A 22,843-nucleotide genomic window follows, 5' to 3' on the forward strand; every position below is an offset into this window, starting at 1 on the left:
CTGTCCAGAAGTCACTGGTGTGTCTTCTTCTGGAAACATGCTTGTTTATAAGTTCTATTAAATAAAAAAAATGCCTGATCGTTTATACATTTAAAGATCAAAATGAAAAATCTTCAAATCCAATGTACAGGCAGCCAGTGCAAAGCAGACAATCTCAGGGTAATGTGGTTTAGTATGGAATACCAAACCATAACGAGGCAGTGGTTCTCTATGTGTGAATTTACGAAGGCCTTAAGATGATGCAGAAATGCCCCTAACCTACTTGGTGTGATACATGTCAACGACAGCATACTTACTAGGCTGCCAGGGCGACCCCTCTCCCCCTTCTCACACCTACAGTTCTTTGGCTGTGGGCACTGAAAAAAAGATACAGAAAACACATCTTAACCGACACACTGTAAATACATAGGAAATATAAAGAAATCAAAGATGCAAAGAGTCTACTTATAATCTGAGAGCTAATGTCACTTACCCCTGTCGTAACAACTGTATTCTGCAAAAAGGAAAAAAAAACAGTCAAAATTTCTGTATAATATAAAAAATAAATATAATCTATAAAAAATGGAAACATTAATAAAATCATAGTACTTGTGATGGAACAAATTTGCTGTGCTTCAGCACAGTGCTCTAGTCTGTCTAGAAACTGAGATCTAGAACTCAATGGAAAAGTAAATTTACTCACTATTTCACTGAAGAGTTTTTCATCAAGCTGGCTGTCGGAGAGACTGAGCATATGCTGCTGTGGGGGGGCACTGGCAATGGATCGTAGCTGTGTTCCCATGGCATCTGGGTTGGGCAGCGCAGACAGCCTGATGGTGAACACCCTGATGTTGTGCTGTTTGGCCTCTGCAGCCGCTGTGATGGCACTGGGGCTGCGTGGGTGGTCTCTTCCGTCCGTCATGAGCAGCGCCACCCTGACACCACTGGAGGACGTCTCCTGCCTGAATACCTTGGTGGCATTGGTGATGGCGTAGGCAGAGTATGACCCATGGCCAATAAAGGTCATTGAGGCCACCCGACTCTGGAAGACATCTAGGTCCTGCCAGTCCCTGAAGTTATGCTCTACTGATACTTTGCTGCTGTACTGCAGGGCAGCGAGGCGCAGACGCAGACGCCAGCCTGGAGGGTGAAGCTGCATGAGCTTGGTGCTGAAGCGCAGGATGAATGTCTTCTGCTGCTCAAACAGCACAGGTTGGGCATTCTCTGTACTGTCCACCATGAACATGAGTTCCACTGGGCAGACCAAGGCTATCCATAGAGAAAACAGTCTTATTACATTTGAATAGTACTGAAATAATAACATTTAACTGCGGCTCCACCGGTCAAATATGATTGAATTCCTTTGAGTCACTTTCTGCTATCACTGAGAGTATTGTTGAGTGAAACAGTGCCAACAGATTCGCTTCAACAGTAAGCAGCCTCTTAAAGCAGATGACCACTCCTGTTAGAGCTAAATGGTTTCATTAGTTTAAAAAAAGGTCTACAATCAAAAATAACTTCACTTTATATGTCTACCACCATAAACTACTATTGCTGGCCATAAATCTGAAATGGCCACATCTAAACAATTTCAAGTTCATGACAATTATTCACAAATGGAAAACATTTAAAACAGCTGCTGATCATCTAAGGAGTGGACATTCCAGTAAGTTTCACTCAAGGTCACATTGTGAAATACTCTGAGATTAAAGAGCTTCATCCCGGATATTATAAGCCTCAGTTAGGAGTTTAAATATTAAGGTGTGTGGCTGTAAAAGCACAAAAACTACCACTGAAGCAGTTTGATGTGAGTGGAAGGGTTGCCAGGAAAAATATGTTTTGGTTCAAAAAAGAAAATGGCAACATCACTTACAACATTATAACCCATTCATCTTCAACCTCTGGAACAATCCCCTTCAGCAGATGAAACCAGGATTTGGAAAAGATCCAAAAATCTTACACCAAACATTGTGGAACCTACTGGTAACATGTGAAGCACATAACCACAGTAGATACACAGAATTCTATATCTTTGGAAATGTTTACAAAACCCTTTTTTTTTTTTGCTCTCAGTTCAAACACTGATTGAGACTGTGTGAAACATAACCACCCAAATGAGATGGTGAGGGAAAAGAAATGCTGTCCCACACAAACTCCAATAACATTTCTGATAACTGCCAGCTTCACAACATCCTTCCCTTTATGGGCCAAACATTATAATTTGAACCAGTAAGTAAAGCTTTTCTTTCTCTGCAACAAAACCCTTCTGTCTGTCTCTTGCTCCATTGCAGGGTTTCAAAGTGGATGTAATGTTCAAGTGGAGATCATTGTGTCCCCACAGTTAGTGTTAGTGGGACCTAATGAAGTATCATTAGGTCCCACAGTAGAAGAATTTTGTACTTTGTCATTATTAATCAAAGAAAACAGATATGTTTGGGTTTCTTCAAGTCTGTGTTTTTGAGCAATGTTTGTTCAATGTCTGTCCTCCATTTAGCTCAGAATATTACAGCGTCTTCCATGTGAACACTTGGACAAAGTTGCTGGTGGCCCTCTGTTAATGACTGAAAAACCTACAATAATCACTGAAATAGCTTTAAACTGAATAAATAAATAAATAAATAAATAAAATTATACTGAAAATTAACCAATGGAAATCAGACATTCCATTTAAATTGTGGTTCAACAAAATATTTCATAAAACTAGTACTAGTAAACTAGGCCTGGACAAAAGTGATGGCACCTCTTGAAAAGATAGAAATCAATTTCACCATAGGAACATGTTAAACTAAGGTGTGTCTACTATTAGTATTTAATGTGTCATTAAACCTGTAATGTAAGTCTACCCATTAAAATCCTGACACATAGTCATTGTGCTGCTTGGTGACAGGGAATGTACTTAAGTGAAAATCAACCACATGAAGGGAAGGAGATTGGAAAGATAATGATAGAGCACCATGTTAAAGGTAAAGACTAGAAGACTCTTTCCAAGCAGCTTGGTGCTCATCTGACTACAGTTGTACATATTATTCAGAAGTTTAAGGTCTATAGGATTGTAGAATCTCCCTAACCTTGGCCACAAGAGAAAAACTGAAGAGAAGAGAAGAATAACAGGAAGACATCAAAGATGAATTTAAAGATGTAGTACATCAGTGCTGAAGTCTCTGTCACAGAAATCCTCTGACTGCAGTGACTTCCTCAAAGGGTCGCAGAACAAAATATTAAGCTACCGGTAACATCATCTTTTTATGAGGTTTTTTTTTTTTTTATTGATCTATCGAACAATAAATACTGTTGCTAAATCTGCTGCTAACATCATAAATATATTTCTATATGAAAAGTTTTCCTCACAGAAAAACTGGTGCACATTTATAATTATTATGTTAACAGTCTGTAAAAAATGAATCAGTACCTCAGTAATTTAATCTTATCTCAATTTTAGCTTCCTGACTGTACAAGGATAAATGTTAAAATGTTGTTCATGGTCCATAAAGTACTTGGTCAATATTCTCTATAAGTTTCTTGCCAGGTATGAAACATGTAGAACTTTTAGGTCATCAAAGATCTTTTCCTTCTCTGTTACCAAGACTAGAACTAAACAAGGTGACAAACTCTACAAACCTAAAATTTGGAAAAACCTCCTTTAAATTAGGAGTGAAATCACAACTTTTTACTGGAGCTTCCAAACAAAGAATAAACACCATTTTTCACTTTATTTTTCCATCTGTCCATCAGGGTATAGCTACCAGGGTTATAATCAGACCTCCCACTTCCAATCAATGCGTTCCAGCAATCACAACGTGCTCAGAAGGTGTTCAGTCTGTCTCTGTTTTCTGGTTCTGCCCAGGGAACTCTCCTAGTAGGAAACGATCATTAAATCTGTCCAGGATGTAGCCTGATCAGTTGCCCAAACCGCATTAACGGAATTCTTTTAATGCAGATGAACAACACTGTCCAGGATGTAGCCTGATCAGTTGCCCAAACCGCATTAACGGAATTCTTTTAATGCAGATGAACAACACATTTTCAGGCTCCTCTGGGTGACTCGTCTTATCTATAAGGCTGAATCCAACTACTCTGCAGAGGAAGGCCATTTCAATGCTGGCATGTGGGATCTCAGTATTGTAGTCATAGTTCATATGTTACGGTCACTTATAACGAGACACTAAGATACCTGACCTCTCCTGTTTGAGGTGAAGGCTTAACCGTGATCTACATAAAGCAATTCAACTCCTTTCATTTTTGAATACAGAGTTAGACTCAGGACATCTGGCTACTTCACACTTGGATGTAGACGGAACCAGTGCACACAGAAGGTCCTCATCTCAATTCACCAAAAGAACTACATGATGTGCAAAAACAAAGATGAGACTGAGGCTTCCAAACCCAGGAACAACATAAGCAGTAACAGCCGTAAATTTGTGATGTCTCTTTAAGATAGCCTAAGCTATAGCTGGTGATGTTATTTGTATGTGCCACTACTCCGCTGTCAAAAGCATGGGAGAAACGTGCTGCAGATGGATTCAGGGTCTGAGACTGACCTTTACATTTTATCTCCCTAACTCTGAGTGATGTTACAGATTGTTTGGCTTATTTCATGTCTGACAATACAGTAGCCATTCAACCAGCTTTTTAAGGTTGCTGAAGAGCATGTTTATTAAAGGACAAATACTGTGGAATTCCTATTACCAGTGTGGTTGTGAGTTTTTGACTCTCCTGATGATTGTCTGCTACCTCTTCATCACCACTGAACATAACCCAAGAGTTGCAGTAACCTGAGGGGATCCTCAGGAGAATCCAGTGAGAACAAGCTCCACTTGAATGTCAACTCAACTCTTGCTTTGGGATCAAATCAAGGACCGGGTAGTGCTTTAAAGCCACCTAGTACTCCATACTCCCTCAACACTCCACATGGAATACTTCCAGGGACATGATCACAAACATTTTCTAGATACATAAAACACCAGACTATCCAACCTCCTAGACTTAAACATTCAAATAAACTTGCACTGCATTCACAAAGAGATACTCTTACGAGATCAGTTGCACAACACTCACGTTTGGCCTTGTAAGTGACGACCTGGTTGTCTCTCTGAGCTTTCCTCCTTCTGTTTTGGCATTTGATTGGACATGACAGCACCAGAATAAGGGCAAAAATCTTCACAAGCTCCAGGACATTCATTGTAGAGTGAGCTGCAGAGAGAGAAAAATGCAGAGATGTATTTAGTGAGAATTGTATTTAGTGAGAATCAGTGGCAGGTCGCAAAGCTGCAGTAATTTGGTGTGAACACATGAGGGAGACATGAGTATTCAAACTTCATACAGATTTATAGCTGGATATAATTTCACTCCCTGGTAGTTATCCTACACTGCATCTGTCTATGAAAAGATAGACTTTATGCTCACTTTTTCCATAGTATGTGCTGCACTAGAACAGAGAATTCAAAGCTACATTCCAGTGCATTCACATTTACAGAATTTGCTTCTGGTCTTGATTTTATGAAACAGCTAAATTGCTCTGATGGGATTTTATGATGCATAACTCTATGTAGTCTTCTTGCCCTCCATCCCAAGCAGAATTCCCAGTAACACTGTTATTGGGAATTCTGTATCTCTCCTATTATTATTATTTGATTATTATATGAATTATTGTGACTGCTTTGTGAAAAATAGTTCCTCTCCATGGGCAACTGTGCTTTCTAGTCATTTCTGTCTTGTTCTCTGTGTTAGCCTTGCTTAAATGTTTATATAAAAGTAAAAATAAAATCAAAAATCAAAAGAGTCTTGTTTTTACAAGAAATAAAAATGTTTTAGTGCAAACATAGAGCATGAAATGGTATTAACAAAAGTGATAGAAAATAAATCCACTTTTACCTGTTTGTTCATAAAAAGAAGCACCAGGTTAATCCATGAGTGAGATGAAGCAGTAGTTCTGCCTGGAGGGACAAGGAGCAGTGACTGGGTAAGACTTGGATTCAGAATCTAACCAGAGGGAAGACTCACAGCCACTTCCTGTTGTTGCCTTCACAATAAAGCTCTGGTGGTTTCATTTACTTGTGTTAATTTTGAATTTATTTTACAGCAGGTTCTTTATTTCAATGTTAAACTGCATTTCTTTTTATTATATATATATGATTGAATGCCCAGACTTACACAGACGTTTTTCTTTCTTAAAAGAAGAAGAAAAAAAAGATGTGTAGCTTACAATGTTGATCTTATAAAGAGCTAACCACTGGTCAGCTACGCTCACTGTGTGAACACATCACACACTGTGTGAGGGGAAAAGGAAACTCCTGTCACATTGTATGACTGAATATGTTAGACTGCACTGACTGGGTGGGAGAGGTCCAGCAAACATCAATCCAATAATGAGTGGATAGCAAGTTAATGGCTCCTTTTTAGATTCAGATACTGAAAACAAGGAGAGAAGGATAGGAGATGAGACTGTACAGAAAGAATGCATGGGAAGACAAGAATCATGTCTGTCCCAGTAGCTGTCAAACTGCACAAGGTTTTCAGAAAATTAAGAACACAGATTGATTATTTTTTAGATTTGTACTAAAACACACAAATAAAAACATTCAAGAATGGCTCAGAGCAAAAAGTATCTGGCTTCTCTTGTGGTTTTAGCAAGCAGGTTACCTGAGGTCAACATCTATCTCCTCCATGTCTTTAGTCCTCTACTTCACTGCTGCTTGGAAATGGTGTGTGTTCGAGGGCTTTCTATGGATTTATGCTTCATTGAATAGGATAAAAAAAAATCAATGCTCGGAAATAAACCAAACACAAACACATATATTAGTAGTCTCTCTAACCGGGTTCACTTCTAAATTATGTTAAAGGAAATTAACTTTTTGGACATATGAGGTCTTGAAAATAAATTCCCCCCTTTCAGATTTTTTGCTCAAACTCAGATTTATTAGTTTAGCCTAAAACCCATCTGATAACCCGAGATGGGCTAAAAGATCTCAGAAAGCAACATGTGCACCAATGGAAAGACATTCACAACATATAATCAACAACATCAGCTGCACTGACCTGCATATCCTAGTCAGATTTAAATCTATGTAAACTTTTAATTTTACCAAAATGTTTGTTCTACCCGCAAGTGACATTGACGTTTTTTTAATGTCAAAGTCAATGTCTGTCAAAGTCCTAACTTGAATCTGATAGAGAATGTATTGTATGAGCTAAATATAAGAGGGAAGAAATGGAAGCTTTAAACCTTGAAGACTTGGAGACAGTATTCAATATACCATTGGAATGATTTCTCCAGTCAACCAGGCTTTTCCATCGATTATTGAGTACAGTTTAAGTGTTTACTGTAGCCTGCATCATTTTCAACCAGGAACAAACTATTTAGTCCAAAGACAACGCATTAAGCTGAATGCACTATGATGAGTAACTTTAGGTTTAACTCTAATAGTTGGGAAAAGCTTATACAGTTATTCCCATGGCTTCAATCTTCCACCAAATAAGTGACAGCCATTATCAACAAAACGATAAAACATGGAACAATGAAGAACATTTCCAGAAGTGGCTGGCACACCAAAATTACTCTAAGAGCTCACTGCTGACTCATTCAGGATTCATCCTGTTCTAGAACAGCAGTCTGGTTCAACTGTGTGACTGTTGGCCATCTTGGACAACCAGTTATTCTGTATCCTTTGATATACAGAATGAACATTAAAACCAAGTTTTATATTCATCTTAAGACTTTTAAGACTTGGTTCATAATGTGAAAAGATTTACCGTGTGGCAGAAAAAAAGAAGAAATCTTGGACCAGTTTTCCTCCCATCTGTCTGAGAGAACATTCTGAATCATGACAGATTCTCCTCTGACTCTGTTCCTCTATCTTTTAATATCATTCATCTTGCTAGAATGATTAAGTATTTTCTGATATTTCCTATCATATATATGCTGATAACAACCAACTGTATTCATCTTCAAAACAGCATCAGGTGGACAGGCTGTTCTTTGTCCTGTTTATCTCAGATCAGTGACTGTCTCTGGCAGCTGCTGCTGTACATTCTACACTGGCTCTAAGTGGATGTTAAAATTACGGTTTTTGTTCTCACCTACTGGACTATGAATGGCCAGATTTTAAACAAACATTCTGCTGATCATGGCTTTCCATCCCAAACCCAGACTCTTCTCATTGTTTCATGTACTAAGTGGGCAGGCTCACTTTCTGATCTTGTTTTCAAGTTAAGACATTTTTGTAACTTTAGTTTCTGTGAAAAGTGCTTTAGAAATAAACCTTAATTATTTACTTTAAAAATGAAGCACTTCTCTTGAACACTTGAACAAATGTTTTGATTTACTGAATAGTAGAAACTGAATGTTGACCAGCGTTCTTGGGTATAGTGAAACAGCTTGATTCCTGGCTGGGAGGAAGAACAGGTCGACTTTAGATTTTTCGAGTCTAATCTTTATGGAGTCGTGTTCGGAGAGACAACTGGAGAATGTTGAGCTGTTGTAAAAAGCTGTACCTGAGGGATGCTGGTATGCACAGTTTCTATTAGCTGTTTCCATATTTCAAACAGACAGGCTCAGTTAGGACTCATGCCCAACTTCTGACATAAATCAATGCTCTCTCTGTGAACTGCCTCAGGAGCTCCTAAGGAAAAGATATCAAATTTAATAAGGTTATTGGGGAAGAAACCTTATTTCTTCTAACAACAGGATTCAACACTGTTGTTAGTTTTGAATCCTGCTCACCTTTCATTTTAAAAGAACTTGTCAATATGCTCTGGTTGAGGAAAAAACTTTTAAAATTTTTAAAATTCAGGATTTCATTCAAGGATTTGCAGGCAAACATTTGTTTAATACTTAAGATCAGGCAGATTTGCCAGTTGAACTGGCCTCACTTGAACCAATCAGATCACACCTTACAGTTCCTCACACTTGTAACCCATTTCTAATCAGCTATCTGTTCCTTATTCAGTAATTAAACTCTCCAGCTTATATACTCCCCATGCTCAGCCTTGCTGGTTCCTCTTGTGTTTCTCCTGGAGTTATGGTTTTGCTCTGGTTTGGCTCCCTGCCTTCACTGTGGTTTTTGTAAGTTTTTCTGTTCATTTTTCACTAAGCTTAAAGAATCTACACTACATCTCCTCCTGCTGCATTTGGATCCATTTTGATTATTTTAAGTTGACCATTTGGGTATTTTAAATTCTGAGAGCTCTGGTAGAAGAGACAGACAGCTTCCTGTTTTACATCAAGCACTGTATTCATCAGGGCACAGCTGGATGACTCTGAACATTTCCATTTTAGAAACATTGCTCCCAAAAAGTGAGTTTTCTGAACATCTGCAATGCTTAATTCAGCCAGACTGTTGAAAAGGCCTTCAACATTACATCACACACACATCAGTAGATTGTTCCCACATGTCGGTTTGCCTTCTTTTTGAAACTGCTGTTAGTTTTTTATTTCATGTCAAAGTCCCTGTGAATCAATAAAATATTATTGAAATGTTAATTTATTTCAGAAACTCCATCACTGAGTAAAACACATTATATAGATTAATTACACAGACTGGTGTTTTTAAGGCTTTATTACTGTTAATTATGGTGATTTTCCACTTCCTGTGATTGAAAACATGACATTTAGGATCAGAATATTTCAAGACATGTATTTCAGGTTCATTTCAGAAAGTTCTGAGAAAACGTTCTGGCATGGCATCCAGGAATTGAGTTTCAGAAAAAAGCAACAACAACAAAAGAAACCTCATTTGGGATGGAATGAGGACCTAGCACTTTGCTAGTTAACAGAGTTTATGTGGAGAGCAGCAAGTCTTCCAGACCCCCTAGAAGTTCAGCTCTCCCCTAATTTGTTTACACTACTGCCATGACAAAAAGTGCATACTGGATATCTGTCACAGCTGTATTTTTCCACGCTAAGTGTCTATTGAAGTCATAAATATACTTAAAGATGGAGGATGCAGAATGAAAAGTCAAAAGAGGAAGGCTGGTACTGAAAAGGTAAGCAAAAGAAAAAAAGGGAAAAATCTCCATGCAGATGAAAGATTACCAAAGTACAGAGAGCAAAAAGGCTGGGTGATAACAATAATACACCAAAGCATGCATATAAACAACACAAAAACTTAAAACAGACATTAAATTAATTATATCACATACAAACAATGCTTTATTTTTAACATTAAGATAAATATAATCAGAGTGAAATCCCTTTCTGTTACTTAGCATAGTAATTTAGCTAACTTTAAATTTATGTACCGTAGTTACTAACACCAAGGCATACAACAGACTACATACATTTTTTTAGAACTAAAACAAATAGTGCATTTTTCATATATTTGACAGGGAGTTTTCCTATATGTATATATAAAGATGTATAATTTATGTTTTAGTTTGAGCAAATTACATTATGTCCATTTCATAAAGATTGACACACCTCTTACATAAAATCTAAAAGTTAGCACAGATATGGAGTCTTTATGAACTCACTGAAATCATGAGCTGCCACTCCATAAGGCCCTTCAGCCTGATACCATGATCACAACTTCATGTCCATCCAACAGCCTCACTAATAAGTTCCCATGTGTTAGACATGTAGTTGACGTTGGACTGGGGAGTTCATGTCCTTTTAGGATAACCAAAAAAATCAGTGTGCAGAATGGTATGCTGATCATGAACTAATAACTTGTGAAGGAATAGTAATAAACTAAAGACAGACAGATTTACAGGAGCCCCTGTAAATCCTGTACAGGGGATCCGGTACAGTTATTGAGGTCATAATGAAGGTTTATGAGAAGTGAACTGAAGCACCATCCAGTGCATCATAGAGAAGGAACTTCATAATGACTGATGATGAATTCGACCCCCTGACAAGTGGAACCGATAAACTCAGAGATGTGGTGATGGATTGGAAAGATAATTGCTTTTAAATCCTAAACAGCATTTTGTCCAGTACGATAGAGGTCATCAATGCATCAAGATAATTCTTTTTTGACAGTTTCAGGAGTGCCAGTTCCTAAAATCTGCTATAAAACATGCCTCAGTCTGCCCTAAAGAATTTCACTTTACAGATTTTAAATCAACAACCGTGGTAAAAAAAATAAAATAAAAAATTAAAATAAGCTCAACAAAAACTCCAGGCATAAATTTCTCCAGTCCTAAAACCCCAAATTCATTTTTAAAATAAATAAAAGGATTTTAGTTCAGAAATTTGGACCTAATGAACAGTGTGTCCATATCTACACCCACTACTTGGTGGCATGTCCTTCCAGACTTTGGTTCTGCTGACGTGTCATGGTGATCTCCATCTCATCTGTTGTTGGGTCTGAGGTCTTTCATTTTCCTCTGACAGATGATGTCATGGTCTTTAAAACTGCTCCTTTTGCCAGTGTGACCGGGTACCAAATTCTGATGGAAATTCATCATGGCCTTGAAGACTGGCAGCAGAGGGAACCATGAAGGACTTTAAAATGTCCTAGCAGATAGATGGCTGATCTCACTTTGGATTTGATAAGGTACAGAGGAGCAACATGAATCCTGAAAGCATCACAAACTGTAGAGGCATCTCACTGGCCCACGTTGGATAATATGCCTCTCCACTCGCCCGTCGTACTCTGGTACCACTGAGTAAGTCCTCAGTCTCTTTTCTCATTGGCCCCAGTAAGTCACTTCTGATGTTGATTCTGGCCAAATGTTGCTGCTACTTTATCCAGATGAACTGAGAGCTGCTCAGAAAGCCGAGATGTTTCCATGACACACCATGGTAGATGGAGGTGATAGCATCTGTGAATGGAGGCAGATGGAGCAGATGCAGCAGCATAAACAGCAATGTCTCAACGTGCAGAGACACAGCAGCTGCCTTCCTCCAGGCTACGGCTCTCCCACCCAGCCCACCACACTCAGCAGGGACAGACTCAAGGCTTTGACAGCAGTTGACATTCTCACCCTGACTTTTCAAAAAACACATCCACACTGCCTACATTAGGGAACGCTAAAGCTTTATGTCATTCCCAGTTTGATTTGTGTCAGCATTGTAAATTTAACTGTCAAGATAAAACTGAATAACATTTAGAAAATTGCAGCAATATTCATTTCATGCATTTCCTGTGCCTTGCAGAAGTATTCATACCTTCAACATGTTTTCATTCTTTTGGTTACAAACTTTTGAGTGTATTTTAGGACAATAATATCATAGACCAACACAAAATGAATGAATGAGTGAATCAATCAATCAATAAAAATGATACTCTTTCTTCTTTGAATATTAGACCAGTATCAGTCAGGTTTATCAGACAGGTCTTGCCTGTTGGAGCCAGTTTTCAAGTATTGCCAGGGGCTTTCAATTGAATTTAAGTCTGAACTTTGACTGGGCCATTCTGACAGATGAATATACTTTGAGTTAAACCGTTCCATTGCCGCTCTGACTGTATGTTTGAGGCCGTCGTCCTCCTGTAAGGAGAACCTCTTCCCCAGGGCCTCCTGGCTGCTTCTGTGATTTATGCTCCTCCATTTATCTGCTTCCTTCCACTTCAGTTGTGTGCTGCTTTGTATTGGTAAATTATTCATAAAACCCATAATAAAAGACAAAGAATTTTGTGGTTGAAATGTGTAAATGTTCAAGAGAAAGAATTTCATTCGCAAGTGATGGTGACTAAGCTGTGACAGAGTAGGACTGTGTAAGCTGTGGAGCGGGTTACTTGTTAATGCTGTAACTTTGTAGCAACAGATTCAAAAACCAGCAACTTTCTTTCTGCATGAGTCTGGATGTTATTCCAATGCTTTCTCCAGGTACTCCTGCTACCTCCTAATGCTAAAAAACTATAGACGACTGTATGGATGATTGTTTATCCACCTCTACCCTGTGATAGAGGTGCAAGATATACCACCTTCTACATGTTGGTCAGTGAGAATATGTACCAGCCCTAATATTTGCCCAGGGACTTGCCAAAGGTAAGAGGGATGCTTTATGACTTCGATAATAAATTAGGGACTTGTGGTCATATACTTCTACGGTTCCACTTTCCCTGACCAAAGATAATCATTTCTAAGCAATCAGACTTGTGTAAAATACACAAAGTCAGTGTGTAATATAAACATCTAAAGCAAACACCCTGTACAAATCAAACACGTGACATTAACTGTTTCATGGGTGATTATGTGGGAAGTATTTGGAGAACATACTTGTGTGTTGTTGTTCTGTCAGTGCATCATTTTAAAAGCATACATAGAGCATTTTGATTTTAGGTGGGGATGAATGCAGCATAATGCAGATTTGCAGAGGGTCTTGTCCATACCTGCTGTACACTGGACCAGATAAAGCAAACAGTGACCCCAGCTGGCTAAACTTAAAGCTCAATCTTCAGGCTTGATCTTCACATTTCTGTGTTCCAAATAATGAAGACGTTCTTCTGTTAAGTTATTCCCTCCATTTCCTTGGTTCATTTTCAAATATAATCACCATCACGTCAGGAAGCTGTGATGATGTGTTCTGTTCTTTTGGTGATGGTGGTAGAAGTTTGTCCTGCAATTGGTGGGTTGCCAGTTTGATCCCTACTTCATCCTTGGGGCAAGACATTTCACCTTCTGAAGATTGCTGTTTTATCGAAGGGCAATTTTGTTTACAGAAACTTTATTGCCTATTTTATTTGTTTCATTTATTTTGGATGTTTAAAATGTCTTTCAGTTCCAGTGTTAATGTTGATTAAAAATTACAATTATTGGCGTGCTGTGGTGGCGCAGGGTCAAAGCCCAACCCGCCTTACTCCTCGTGGCGCTAGTTGCAGGTTCAATTCCCCGCCTGGCGACATTTGCCGCAGGTCTTCCCCCTCTCTCATTACCCTCTTTCCTGTCAGACTACTTTCAAATAACAGCCACTAGAACTAACAAAACCTTAAAAAATTAATTAAAACTTATTGATCTTTGAGAGGGTGTACTTGCATTTTTATACCACCATATTCCTTGAAAATGGTCTCAAAACAGCATTATTGTTTATCCAGCAAAATTTGATATTGTGACAGGCCTAATGATGCAATAACACAAAGTAATATTCAGTAAGGACAGTGCTCTGTCCTTACGGAGTATATGATGTAGACATATTTAAAACCGACTTTACAGTTTATGTTAAAATTAGTGTAAATTTGTTGTGATACACTGGCATCCGGCACACAATGGGCCCATTTTCTCACCGGTAGCTCTGTGCTGCTGAGAACAGTTGTAGGTCTGCAGGAGGTCCATGCTGTCTTTACATACAGATAATGAACTAATCAGAACTCTGAGATGTTGTTCTAGAACACCTTTAAACTTCTCCACCACTTCACCTTAAGGCTGGGTTTCCATGATACAGTGTGTTGTCTAATAAACCTCATAGCAAGAGGCCTTAAATACGAAATCATACAACTTTTCAGACTATTTTGGATAAAATTAATGCTATGTTTCATTTTCATACTTACGCAGCTGCACCATCGCATCAAACACATCGTTTGACAGAGCAAAATGTGAAAAAGCTCCAGTGGTGTGCACACTCTACATAGGTTAGGTACTTCACAAATAATCCAAACTGTTATCATTTGTTGCATTTATATACATTTTACTGCAGAAGATTTTGTACAATCAACATCTCCCAACACAAAGACAAAACAGAAAAACTAATTTTTCATACACTCTTCTTCATCCGCTTGCAGCCACCTGGAAAGGGTAGTGCTGGGGGAAGTCATGAATGACCTTCAGTGCTTCGTTGTACAGCTCTAAATCTGTCAGACAGAAACATCGGGTCATTAGTAAGCATTACTCAGACACACTGCAGTACAGCTGTGCTCTTCATTCAGATGGGCCGTACCAAAGGGAACCCCCTTGTCCTCTCTCAGCAGGCTGTATGTGCTGGCCATTATTTCTCCTTTGTTCGACACCATTCCTATAACCTCCACAATTCCACTCAGCTCCTCTTGAAGCTGAAAAAGAAATGAATATCAAGACTAATTCTCATTAGTCTCGTTCTGGACTCATTCTTCGACCTTTCGTTTTGTACCTTGTTGTAAAACAAACCATTTCATATCCACATACATAACCATTAGGTATTGGATGAGTATTTAGGCTTTTATAATGAGCTTCAGTGATAAGTAATTAAAAATATTTCCATCTATTCTGGTATTGATTCTTGATTGGAATCAATACCGACTCTTAAAAGGGTGAGAGATTGCAACCCCTGATCTACCCAGCATAACCCTGTGCGGCCGCCTGCTGGTAGATGTTAGACAGTTTTTTATCAGAGTCATAGTCAAATTATTTCCATACATAGAATATCATTTTAAATCATCAATTGTCAGGAGTGGTAACCATCTGAAATGCAGAAGTAAAGCACATCAAAGAAAAAAACATTCTTCTCTCCTGGCATTGAGAAACACTAGTTTTATCCAATTAAGGTGATGCAATAATAGAATTTACTGCTTTTCTTCCAGAACACCAGCTACGTGTTCAGACTTCTCTCTAAGAATCTGAAAGGTCTTTCTCAAACATACGTTTTTGATGTCTGGTTGTATATATCAGATTTCCTCTAGATTCGGGGGAAAACAAGATATCACTCTTATCTCACATTCGAGACAGGCCACAACAGTAATGAAGAGACAAAGAACATGAGTAAAATAAACCACCATAAACAACAACTGCTACGTTGTTCATTCTATATATTTTATTACAAGGTTAAACTAAAAAATGATTAATAAGCAGTGAAATGACTATACTTATCAACTTAAAATGTATTTAAAATATTTTACTTCAGTTTACATTACAGCCCCTGCATTTAAACAGCACGAGTGTTTGAGATGTACTTACAGGTTCGTTCAGTTCCACTGTTGCAGTCTTTCCTTCTCCATCCATCACAGTGAACATTTTCCCAGTAGGGTGAACCTAAAGCAGAACGCAGCTTCGGTGTTAGACATTAAAATGAATGCATGTTATCTACACCTCTAACTGTGTGAAACCCCACTTTCACTCATTGTCTTGCCCACCACTCTGACCTTTTCAACACGCCCGACGAAGCAGACGGCTCGGTTGATGAACTGCGAAAGCATGGAGCAGTTTATTCTCGGTTTTGGAACGTCCAGTATGCCTGCCATTTTCGCGGGTTGCTGCTGCGACGTTTCTGAGGAGATGAGACAAGAAGTCGCGGGAACCTTTGTGTTGCTTTAATTTTTCGCTACGTTAGCCCGCGCGGGCGGTGCTTCTACATTTAGCATTGAGTGCCCTGAAGAGGCTCGTAGTAAAGGTTTACATATTGAAAAAAACGAGCGCCTCCAAACATTTTACGACACATCCGTTGTGTTCCAGGATCTGAATCCCTAGAAACAATAAACAGTTCCGTTGAATGTCTCGAGCAGATTCATTTGTAACAGAACTACAGGTGTTATTATTAGTTTCCTTCGACAAACGGAGCAGGTAGAAGTTAGCCATAGAACCAAAATAACACATCACGGAGGTTATTGCAGAAAGTGCTGACGGAAGGTAGTTTGATCTGTAGAGTCGGCAGCTTCACGTCAAGGAGGAATAATTTTAGAGCTCTTTAAGAAGTTAACGTTCAGAGGAGCTATGATGACTTGACTGTCAGCCTTCTATCGACTTCAGGAGGCTCAACAGTAAGGGCGACATTACGAAAACATTAAAACGACAGGGAGAAGTTAAGCCATTACATTAGTAGCATTAACTGTGTAAAGCTGTCTTCAGTCGTTGTAGCGTTTAAATCTAAATTCTTTAAATTTTTGTCGATGAAAGGAAACCATGCTTCAATTTTTGGGACTACGGAAGGACGCCAAGAAGTCAACATCTGACAAGGAAGCGGATGGAGGCTTCGTCATTGTTGGTAAGAAGAATGTTTAGTTTGTGGTAAAGGCAGACTGCAGCTACTAGGAGAGAATCCAGACAGGGGGTTTTGGGTCAGTCACAGTCGGTGTTGTATTTATTATAGAAGTTCTGTTCTGCTTATTTATGTAGCATAAAATTACAACAATAGTTCAGATCCGATTACTTTACAGTCCGTGTGTCAAAACATATTTCATAGGACAGATAAAAATATAACTTTAGAAAGGGACCAAGACGGGAGGATTTTGTAATCTCAAATTTTAGGATGAGTTTTTTCCCTCGAGTTCACATTAAAGTCTGTTAAAAGTTGACTCTTACCAAAAATTTTATATTTTTTTTAAACATTGACTGAAAGCGTCCAGCAACAGCCCCTGACGAATGTCCTGTCCTGCAGTGATTATATTATGAATTCCATTAGACCATATAATATCTCTTTTACTTCATCTAAAGGTCATGTTTGTTGCTGCACAATATATTTTCATCATTAAAAGCAACTAGAGAATTTATTGTTACTTAAAGCAAAAATACATGAGAGAGGAGCCCAACCATAGAGAAGTACATATACTTTTCAAAAGCCTGACATTTGTGTTTAAAACATCTGTTTTTGATTGGCCTACTGTGATATTCTATTGTTCTGAGATATTGAATTTGGAAATATTTTACTCTGTATAACAAATCTTTATAAAATGACTATTTCTCTTTCTCAGATGACTGTCAAGAAATACTGTACTTTTTAGCAACATATTTTTTTTTAAAGTACTGGTATATATAAAGATCAGGGCTAATAGGAAAATGAAATGTTAACCAACCAGGTCACTGGTATGTCCAGCTGGTCTCAGGTGTTTTCTAAGTAGGCAGTTAAAAATAAAAACTCCACAAATTTTCCTTTGTGGGTGTTAGTCATGTATGAGTACTTCTGAACTGTTAATGATCCATTTTAGCTCTTAGACTGTTGTTGATGTAACACCTTCATGTTCTTGAGGAAGGCTCTGTTCTGGCTCACCATGTCACACTGTACCTGGAACAGAAAGGTCCAGCACTCTGCTCAACCTAAGAATAGACAGAGCACAGTTAAAAATACATCGTATTGCAGACGAGTTTTATTACTGAAGCTCATGAATTCACTGCCTGGCCAAGAAAAGAGTCGCCACCTAAAAACATCACATTCTAATAAATTTGATCATGACACATATTTGAATGTAAGTACTGAAGAGAATCAGCTGCAATATTCTTCTCTGATCTGGTGCTACACAGCAGCTTAAAAGTTAGTTGCTCACTGAATTCACAATGTTCTTGGTATCATAATGAAAGGCCAAAGGTCAATTGGGTTGGGCCAAAACTGAAGTTCATCAATTAAAAGATTTTCAGTTAGTTTCACTGGGAAACAGTGGGAGCATGTAATGGTTGTACGTCAGAGCAGTGTTTTATCAAACTGTCAAAATGTTTCATGTTTTCTTTTGCTTTGATTTTTATTTCTTTGACGTTATTCTCCCTAAAAGAAGAGATCAATCAGGAAAACGTATGTGACCTTACATGACAGAAATACATTTATTCCAGTGGATTATTTTATTTTTCTGCATCTTTTCTTTGGTCTGCAGGAGAGACGACTGACGAACGAAGACAGAGAGTTAAGACTGTAAACACTGGACAGCCCTCAACAAATGTCATAGTCCAGCCATCAAAGGTGAGCTTGTGGAGGTTTGGGCTTCTGTACAGTTGTTCCTCTGAGACTCGGGGTCGGGTTTGCACCTCAGTTTTACAGTCAAAGTAAAGTAATTTTGGTCAGTTTGTCACTGTTATGGTAACTTTGTGATTTTGACGGCAGTTATTTGAGTGACCATGCCGTCTTCATTTACGATGGAGGCAATTCCTTTGATCAGCTGATCACGTTCTGTGGTTCTGCCACCTGTTTCTCTCAGGCTCTGTGTATGCTGTCAGGTTGATGCAGTCAGTTGTGTGGTGGGAGCAGTAACTGGGTTTTTCTAGGTTAACGGAATAATTAAATTACTTTTCTTTTTTTTTTTTTTTTTTTTTTTTTTTCATCCTGCTTTTCATACAGGCCTTTACATAAAGACCCGGACTAAAAATTCTCTTTTTTGTATCCTGCATAGCGATGCTCGTCCATTTTAGAAAAACCGGCTCATAAAATTACTTTTCTGAGCCGGTCTGCTGATGCTCTGGGTCTTTGAGCAGATGTGAAGAAAACCCACTGTAGTTCTACCTTCAATCTGCTTTGAGTCTGAGAATGACCAGAGGCAGGGACAGACATCAGTTCCAACAATCATGCAGTAGAAATGTAGCTCCAATCAGAATGAAATCATTTTAATCATGATTCATTTAGAAAAATGTTACAAATCAAAATAAATCTTTTAGTCCATGTGTTCGATCCCATGGGGCGAAACTGGGGAGCTCTTATTGCGCCACTTCATATCCAGGATGAAAAATCATGACCATTTTCAAATTATGCACCAAATAATACAACAAATATCCATGGGATAGTTTTAGTTTTGCTCACTTTAGACTAACAGTCTACAGCTCATATGTTCTGGTAAATCTAACTCATGCAATTTATGCCATTCACATATTTTAGGTAATCCCTCATATAAAGTAATATTTTAAGTCTGGAAACCGATTTATGTTCTGATGTACAATTTTTTAGGTTCTGCTTGTGCTCGGTGTATTAAGGGATTTCAGTCCAAATCCCATTTTTATGCCTGGAAAATTCTAAGGTGGTCTGGAAGCCAAAAGAGTTTAAAAGAATCTCATTGTTTGTGTTTTTATGCATAAGAATGACATTTCTCAAACTGTTTTAAAGAACTGATCCCCTCCAGGTTTATTAACATATTGATTGTCAGAATATTCTATAACTTTACACACCAAATTCAGTCATTATTGACCAATTGTTCTCAAAAATGCGAAATAGCTATTTATTCTGGTAAAATATGTTGATTTGGTTGATTTCAAAGCAGATGACAATGCTATTGTTGTTAGCAGCTAGCTGTTAGTCTGACACTGTGCGTAGCGATATCGAAGCCTCCAAGCCTTGATAAAATCTACCAAGCTAAAACCTTTAAGGCAAATATCCACAGAGTATGTTTGGCAAAATGGTAAATCATCAAACCCACAGAAAGAGGCTGCAGGCTGCATCATGATACAAATACTCTGTAGTTATCATGATGTAGATAGCATTGAGATCTATGGCAACCCTTTGTAAAGGAGTGTTATCAAATGTTAAATTTATCTTCATCTAATGAGCAGAGTATTATTTTTGTTGTGTTAAGCTGCCAAACTGGGGTGCAAATACAGTTTTTGGATCATTTAATATCTGGCTGACTTTTCTGTACATTGGATGTGAATAGAAAAGTTAACATGCCCATTTTGCCTCACAGTTACCCCATCCAGCTCCATCTCAAACAGCTGATGCAAATCCACCTCTGGCTTTACTTGATGTGGGACCAGCAGGCGGCCTTCAGTCTGTGGAAGTCACTTCAGCGCTGCCGGATCTTCTCGGAGACGTCCCCTTCACATTAGCTCCTCATGTCCTGGCCATGCAGGCCGGGTCCAGCATGGTCCCAGATGTCCTGCTGTCCAGAGACGTAAACTACAACCTGGCTAGTTTTCAGTATGACTTCACCTTAGAAAATTCTGTGCTCCACAACAGTTAGTCTGTTTGGGTTTTGACGTCATTAGGAGCTCCCACTCTAGAGTAGTGGGCCCATTGGCTGATTTTGATAGTTCACAATTAAACTAAGCAAAAAGTAAAAGGAAACTGATTAAACAGCTTCAGAGAACAGTATAGCTTTACCATTCTCTAGTTGGCTCCTTTTTTTTCTTCTTTTTTAATCTGAAATGGGAAATAATTGATTCAGGGTTCACACCATGTTACTGGAGAGAAGCCCAATTTCCTTCAAAAGTTAAGTTACCTGGTAGCTCAGTGAAGAATAATTTATCATTTGGTCTTATTATTAAGACACATCACCACCACTTTGTACAGCATATATCAGCAGCTGTCGGTCATTTGTTCCAGGTAAAGTCCCATTTAATCCTCCTTTTGCTCAAGGTCCTTGTCTGATAAAAGATTTGACCCCGACTCATATTTAGGAGTATGACAGTCTGATTATTGGTCCTGTTGTTACCAACATTCTTGTCAGAACAAGTTACAGGAAATGTTACAAAAAATTAGTTCAAGGTTGTGTTTCTATGTAGGTTAATTTTTAAGAATCGGATGAATAATATTGATGTGAAAGCTTTTCTAATCTTCTGATGCCTTCTACATCTGTGACTTTGAAATGCTGTAAACAGACAAACGGCTCAGAATCAGCCTTTTGTCCACATCTTTGAACTGTGGTAGGAAGATCAGCAAAACTATATCAGAGCTTAGCTGCAGTGAGATTCGCTTCAAAATAATCCCTATTATTGATGTTCCAAAATTCATTTTTAAATAGATTCATTTACCTAGGTAACAGAGATAACAAACTGATAAAAAAAAAAGTATAACTGGTTATATGTTGAAAAAAATGAGTAAAAATCCTGTCAAACAAATCACTGGTGACAAATGTAGCAAAATGAAGGTTTGTTTTCCACCAGTTACTGTTTTCACCCCTTTTTATTGCTCACAATCAACATTTTTTTCTTCTATTCCATAATTTAGACCCACTTGCAAGATTGTTTGTGCATCTTTCTACTTTATCTTTATGTCCTGCCTATTTTTAATAGAGTCGAGTCAAATACACATGCCGTTAGTTCAGATTTTATTTAGGAGGCATGTGTTTTATCCCTGCAAAAGCTGCGATTCTTGGCAGGATGGAATGGAGGCCAACAGTAAACAGTGGAACAATATCATGATTTGATCCCACCTCACATCTCAGTGCTTTTAACTTCAAGATTCTTCTGCTTTAACTGTCTTTTGAGATCCTTTTAATTGCTAGGCAATCTCATTTAAAGCAGAGATGCACTAAAACTCTTTTGGTCTTCCTCTTTGTAATGTTATTCGCAAATAGAAAACAATAGGGGAAGCAAATGTGCAATACATAAAAATGAGGTGAATCTTTTTACTGGCTTTAATAGCAGTTGTGGCTAATTTACCATAAGGAGTAAATGACATGGCTAATAACCTGCTTAAATGTGTGGTTTTTCCAATGCGTTGTGAGCACCAAATGGATCTGTTTGTGTCTGTTTCTACCTGAGTATTCACACTTGTTTGAATCAATCATGAATTTCAAGGTAAAACACCAATGTTGTGTTCCTCAGTTGGAAACAATGTAGATGCAATGATAATGTAATTTCTTTCCTTTGCCTTTGTTGTGTTCAATGCTGTTTTCTAGTTAATGTTCTACATTTAGCCATCGTTACTAAGTTTTTTTTAATTACTCCTCTACCACCTGTGCCTTTATCAGACAGACTACCCAATAAAGTCTTTTTCATGTATCAGTTTATGTTGTAGGTTTTTAAAATAATGTAATAATGTAATAATAAGAAACTACGGCTAATAAATTCGATTCCACTTTATATATACATACATATAAAGTACTTAAGTAATTTGATGCTGGTGCTTTATATATATATAATATATATATTATATATAACCTTATACCCTCTACTCCAGTGTATCTGTGCTCAGCTGTCTGACTGTACAGCCAGAGATTTAAAGAAAAGTATCAAAAGCAAATAAGGTGGATTAGGGGAGCTGCCAACAACTGCTGGTTTCATCCAGGACATGTTACTGTGGAATATTGTCTCTGTTCCTAGATATTGAGCTGTTCGCATGTCTTGACTGTCATGAGACGCTGTCTTCAATCAGAGGTTTCTTCAGATTTGTTGCAGAACTGACTGGAAGTGGAGATCCTTTCTGTCCACAGCGTCACCATCCATGACGACTCTTCCACAGATATCAGTTACAAGAACATTTAATTTCCCTTTGGGATGAAAGTAAAGAATTTTTATTTGAATTTAAACACAATGTGATTGAAGTGCAACTTTTTTTTCCCACATTTAACAAAAATGGTGAGGATATATGTAGTATTATGTAGGATGTAAC

General features: G+C 38.1%; 3 protein-coding genes across 3 annotated transcripts in view; 1 reads left to right on the forward strand and 2 right to left on the reverse strand.

The window, feature by feature from the left end:
• col28a1a (collagen, type XXVIII, alpha 1a) overlaps positions 1 to 14,190 on the reverse strand; it is a 40,677-nt gene extending 26,487 nt beyond the window's left edge. The window contains exons 1-5 of the mRNA XM_044139290.1: positions 14,142 to 14,190; positions 5,035 to 5,169; positions 683 to 1,248; positions 473 to 493; positions 297 to 356 (exon numbers count right to left, since the gene is read on the reverse strand). Of these exons, the coding sequence (XP_043995225.1) occupies positions 297 to 356; positions 473 to 493; positions 683 to 1,248; positions 5,035 to 5,169; positions 14,142 to 14,190 (831 nt within the window). The remainder of the gene's footprint in view (positions 1 to 296; positions 357 to 472; positions 494 to 682; positions 1,249 to 5,034; positions 5,170 to 14,141) is intronic.
• A 331-nt stretch (positions 14,191 to 14,521) lies between these two features.
• rpa3 (replication protein A3) lies at positions 14,522 to 16,205 on the reverse strand. Its single transcript, XM_044139044.1, has 4 exons — positions 15,969 to 16,205; positions 15,784 to 15,858; positions 14,792 to 14,903; positions 14,522 to 14,705 (listed from the first exon to the last, which is right to left on the reverse strand). The coding sequence occupies exons 1-4, from the start codon at positions 16,065 to 16,067 to the stop codon at positions 14,623 to 14,625; spliced, it is 369 nt and encodes a 122-aa protein (XP_043994979.1). The 5' UTR covers positions 16,068 to 16,205; the 3' UTR covers positions 14,522 to 14,622.
• Positions 16,206 to 16,241: 36 nt separating this feature from the next.
• umad1 (UBAP1-MVB12-associated (UMA) domain containing 1) lies at positions 16,242 to 22,236 on the forward strand. Its single transcript, XM_044139042.1, has 4 exons — positions 16,242 to 16,583; positions 16,720 to 16,807; positions 18,405 to 18,490; positions 20,196 to 22,236. The coding sequence occupies exons 2-4, from the start codon at positions 16,726 to 16,728 to the stop codon at positions 20,469 to 20,471; spliced, it is 444 nt and encodes a 147-aa protein (XP_043994977.1). The 5' UTR covers positions 16,242 to 16,583; positions 16,720 to 16,725; the 3' UTR covers positions 20,472 to 22,236.
• The last annotated feature ends 607 nt before the right edge of the window (positions 22,237 to 22,843 follow it).

The sequence above is a fragment of the Gambusia affinis genome, linkage group LG14 (assembly GCF_019740435.1).
Source record: "Gambusia affinis linkage group LG14, SWU_Gaff_1.0, whole genome shotgun sequence".
NCBI classification, from domain to species: domain Eukaryota; kingdom Metazoa; phylum Chordata; class Actinopteri; order Cyprinodontiformes; family Poeciliidae; genus Gambusia; species Gambusia affinis.

Coding starts and splice junctions, on each gene's coding strand:
- rpa3 (XM_044139044.1), bottom strand. CDS start 16,067: ATGGCAGGCATACTGGACGTTCCAAAACCGAGAATAAACTGCTCCATG. Junction 14,904..15,783: donor CAGTGGAACTGAACGAACCT/GTAAGTACATCT, acceptor TTTCTTTTTCAG/CTTCAAGAGGAGCTGAGTGG. Junction 14,706..14,791: donor GGACAAGGGGGTTCCCTTTG/GTACGGCCCATC, acceptor TCTGTCTGACAG/ATTTAGAGCTGTACAACGAA.
- umad1 (XM_044139042.1), top strand. CDS start 16,726: ATGCTTCAATTTTTGGGACTACGGAAGGACGCCAAGAAGTCAACATCT. Junction 16,808..18,404: donor TGGAGGCTTCGTCATTGTTG/GTAAGAAGAATG, acceptor TTTGGTCTGCAG/GAGAGACGACTGACGAACGA. Junction 18,491..20,195: donor TCATAGTCCAGCCATCAAAG/GTGAGCTTGTGG, acceptor TTTGCCTCACAG/TTACCCCATCCAGCTCCATC.